This window comes from Notothenia coriiceps, unplaced genomic scaffold (genome assembly GCF_000735185.1).
Source record: "Notothenia coriiceps isolate Sejong01 unplaced genomic scaffold, NC01 NC01_scaffold00025038, whole genome shotgun sequence".
NCBI classification, from domain to species: domain Eukaryota; kingdom Metazoa; phylum Chordata; class Actinopteri; order Perciformes; family Nototheniidae; genus Notothenia; species Notothenia coriiceps.
Window position 1 is genome coordinate 1 of NW_011357739.1, and position 4,536 is coordinate 4,536.

Here is a 4,536-nt window from a genome sequence, read left to right on the forward strand (position 1 = left end):
CACACACACCACCCACCCCCTCTTATCAGGGCCCTCGTTAGGCCTCAGTTCTGCCCACTACCCTAAACAAGCCGGTTAATGAGGGGTTCGGCCGGTCAGTCAGCAGAAAGAGAGAGACAGCGGCTCTGTGAAGCTACACAGGAATGCAGAGAGGAAGAACGAAGAATCCGCTTTGTTTTTGTTGTGTACCTTGAGCATTTCGCACTTGGTATGGCAGCTTATGTACTTTACTGATATGTAAAAAGGGTTTTGAGGGGTAGTAAAGACTGGAAAATTGCTATATAAATGGCGTCTATTTAACATTTATAAAACAAGCACTGCAGCGGGCATGTTTGTTGCATACGGATTGTTTTAGATAATGCAGTTCTGTGCATATTAACGTGATAAGGATGCATCGGAAGTGGCTTGCTCTGCTTCACTGCTGACTCTCATACATGGCTGCACACTAGTTCACACAACACTGCAGAATGTGGAGGGGCTGGACAAAATAACAGAAACACATTTTTTTTTCTTAAGTCTGTGGAAATACCAATGTTTCGTCCGGGATTCTGCAACGCCACAATGCTTTTCACCTATTCTTAAACAAATAATATTCATATTCTTGTTGTATTTTTGGAAAGTTTTTGTGTATTTCTATGTCTTGTCATTTATTTTCTTTGAATTTTGAAAACGTTTTTTTTTTATATTTCTAGAATAACAGTTCTACATGTTCTCTTTTTTAACAACTCAATGCCTTTCTACTTTGTTTATATATGCACCATCATACACCAACATTCCTTGTACGTGTAAACTACTACTTAGCTATAACCCTGATTCTGACTTGAATTTCAGAAGATTTAATTTTGGAGTATTTCAGTATGTGCTCCCTTTCCTCTCCTCTCTGAGCAGCGTTGAGGACATGAAGCCGTTCTCATGGTCCATGAACCGCATGACCCCGACCTGCCTGCTGCTGCTGGGGTCAAGGGGGATATTTATTTCTGTGTGTGTGTCCGACCTGCTCAGCTGGAGCTGTGAGCGGAGGAAACTGGAGTGCTAAATGTTTACAGGGAGACATACTGTGACAGGGACAGAGAGGAGGGAATGAGTCAAGAAGAGACTTATAGGCAGAGAAAGGGAGAAACTACATTAAAGACTTAAATGTGTAGATGCAATGTTAAGAAGAGCTGGAATATTATAACATATGCAATGATCAACTTTACAAAACATATGCACCTGATTTGCCACTCCGAAAACAACTGCATTAGACTTTAACATATGCTAGAACTATAGTTTCACGGGAAGACTAGGGGTAGAGGAATGTGAGAATTTGGTTAGGGGTGTTATCAAATATCTGGAACAATACCAGAAACCTGCAGGTCCGCTGCAACTGACTGCTTTTAAATCCAGGCTGAAGACTTTCCGCTACTTTTAATTGAACTATTCACATCTTACACTGCACTGTAACTTTTATTCATGAACCTGTGATATTCATGTTTTATTATCTTTGCTTTTTAATGTTTCTAATGTGTTTTATGCTCTTGTAAAAGCACTTTGAATTGACTTGTGTTGAAAAGTGTTGAATAAATAAACTTGCCGTGCTAGGGTCCATCTTTACTAGGCTCCCTATTTGATCTTATTCCTCTTATTTATTTATTTTCTGTCAGTTTTCTTTGAAGTCATTTACGGGACAGTCTCACCTCTGGGTGACCTGGTCCTGTGGCAGCGTGAGGTTGTCCTTCAGTGACAGGCAGGGCAACTCCAGGAAGTAGACGCCCCCTCCCTCTGTGCCAATGCACAGCAGGTCACATGACCTCAGCAAGAGGAGGACAGTCACCCGGGTGGCACTGAGGGAGAGGGAAGAGGAGGAGGAGGGGATGTAAGCCACCCAATTATAAAGAATATTATTCCAATGATGAAATGACCCACATGCTTTAAGTGCAATCTCGATTCAAAGGTTTTATCGTCATATGCACAAAGCTACAGTGTAGGAATGGCAATGAGATTCTTCTGACCTGAGCTCCTCCAACAATGCAGCATATGTAAATGAACGTGTAATGTTCCTCTAACAATGTTAAGGTTAGTTTAGCAGATTTCAAGCACAAATTCAAGGGTGGCTAACAGAAGACACAAAACAAATGAAACAGAAAACTTTATAAAGAGAGAGAAGATCAGTAAATTTGATCAACATTGCAAGTATATTTCTTCAAGAAGTGCAGAAGTAAAATTAAAACATTGTTAAATTCCCTCTGGAAGTGGACTCACTAGGTAATCCCCTATAGGCCTGATTTAGTTTTGACAGATTCATAACTCTGCTGTAAAGAAATGACTACTCCCTAATTGTTCACTTTTGTTTTATTACATGTATGTCTTTCTCATCTGTTTTTTTGTCTCATGTTTCATAGCTGAAAATAACTATGAACAGATGTATGTCATTCATGTAAAGATGCAATGTACAATATGCTGTGACAATGTTTGACACTAAATGCCAACAACAATGTAATTACAACAAAAAAAAACAGTGGTAAAAATAACGTTTTTAAGCCAGGTTATCTACCTGCAGCTCTCGATGCCTGGTCTTCCTGGGAGGCTGTAGCTGTCTACTTCCTGGAGAATGATCACGCCTTCTTTCTTAACCCCGCCCACTTCTCTCGGGGCGCCGCCCACCAGCTCCCACAGGTGGATCGTGTTGTCGTCCAGCAGTGACAGCAGGCGGCCCTGTCACACGGCACGGTAAATGTTAAATTCATACAACTTTAAGCCACTACTCTGATCACAAAGCAGGGAAATGAGAGCTCACCTGTCCAGGCAGGAAGTGGATCTGTGTGACAGCTGTGGTATCACTGTGGAGTCCCGTGAACTCAACGCCAGGGGAACCGTAACTGAGAGGGGCCCGTCAAGGAAATCAAATATTGGAACAATGGACAGACTAGTGGAAATGATCATAATAATACATATATCAAATAAAGAAATAATAATATAAAAGATAGTGGGTTACCCTTGGCCCTTTTGTTTATATAATACCCAGCTTTTTTCTTTCTTGTACGCCATGTAAAGGTTTCGGGTACCTACTGTACTTACTGTATATTGTGTTTGTCTTTGCTTTATTGTTACTAAAAGAACAATTCAAAATAAAGTATTACAAAAAGAATATAAAAGATAATAATAAATGTTTTTAAAGAATAAAAAAAGAATAAAGCTTTATTTGGAAAGACATTTTTATACACGTGATGCAGCTCAAAGTGCTTTAACAATTTCAAAAATAACAAGAAAAATAAGAGATTCAATTGAAGTCAGAGGTTAAAACTCATTAGCACACATACGGCATGTGTACATGATATATACATGACTGCAAGACGATAAAAAAGGCAACACAATTATCAAAAGTGAGTGGAGCTACCCACCAATCTAAAGTCTCACCAGATCCCAAATCCGCTAGCGTGTGCAACATAGCAGAGCCTTAATTCTAATCTAAATAAGGGGATCATTTAGAGCCACTTATCCACTTAGCCATTTAGAGTGGGGTAGGTAATTCACTTCAGAAACACTTTTTTTCCCCATGGAATGCTCTTAACATCCCGATAGCAATGAATACATTAAATGCTTTGACAATAAGTATTTAAAAAGATTTAATCTGTGGAAGCCGTGGCGCTGTAAAAAGCACGACCAATCATCTGAGCCGGCCCGATAAAGAAACTGGATAGCCTTCCTGCCTGTCAGCCTTCCATCTGTGCACAAACTTATCTCGTGCCCTCATTGGTCATGTGCGCGTTCGTGTGTGTTGGAGGAGGGGCTCTGTAAGGAAGTCTGAAGGAAGGGGCAGATTTCGGCTGCGTACTTTCAAATTCTAGCGCACTCGAGCTGGTTTCTCCATTCTTACCTACCCTACCTTTAAGAGCAGTATACAGCAGACACTAGGAACCATTTTTATACACACTGCCAGCTGATTGAAGGAACATTTTTCTTTAAAAATAAGAACTAAATTAAAATGAGTGATTAAGACGGCAGAGACTGTTAAAGCGGTAATTGTGAGCTGTAAACCGTTAGAGAAAGCGCTGTAACAAAGCTCATAGCAATTACAAGCACCAGATGCTCAAAACCAACACTGTGTGTGTGTGTGTGTGTGTGTGTGTGTGTGTGTGTGTGTGTGTGTGTGTGTGTGTGTGTGTGTGTGAGCAGCAATCTTAACCCCCTTCCTTAGTGCAGTAAATGAAGCTGAGCTGATATAATAAAAGCTACACTCAAGTAGTGACGCCGAGTACACACCACTAGGCTAAATTGTCTAAACCGTGTATTAGCATTGACACGCTAGCAGCTACTCACACACACAATACTGACACACTTCACTGCTTACATAAGCCTGCAGGAATGTGGATTAAAAGGCAGAAAATAGAAGGAAATCTGGAGTTTGGCTATGACTGGTTTCCTGTTTCCCTACCACTATCTGTTTGTATTATCATGCTTTAAAGGTCCCATGTCATGCTTTTCCGGTTATTACACGTCCGCTTGTGTGTTATGAAGGTTTTTCTGCATGTAAACGGTCTGCAGAGTCAAAACCCT

The 4,536-nt window shown here is 40.5% G+C and overlaps 1 protein-coding gene across 1 annotated transcript; it reads right to left on the reverse strand.

The window, feature by feature from the left end:
* Positions 1 to 1,656: 1,656 nt before the first annotated feature.
* Positions 1,657 to 3,304, reverse strand: LOC104955912 (lethal(2) giant larvae protein homolog 1-like). The gene is made up of 4 exons (XM_010783309.1): positions 3,300 to 3,304; positions 2,777 to 2,858; positions 2,534 to 2,694; positions 1,657 to 1,823 (listed from the first exon to the last, which is right to left on the reverse strand). Exons 1-4 carry the CDS (start codon positions 3,302 to 3,304, stop codon positions 1,673 to 1,675), a joined length of 399 nt encoding a protein of 132 aa, XP_010781611.1. The 3' UTR covers positions 1,657 to 1,672.
* Between the last annotated feature and the right edge of the window lie 1,232 nt (positions 3,305 to 4,536).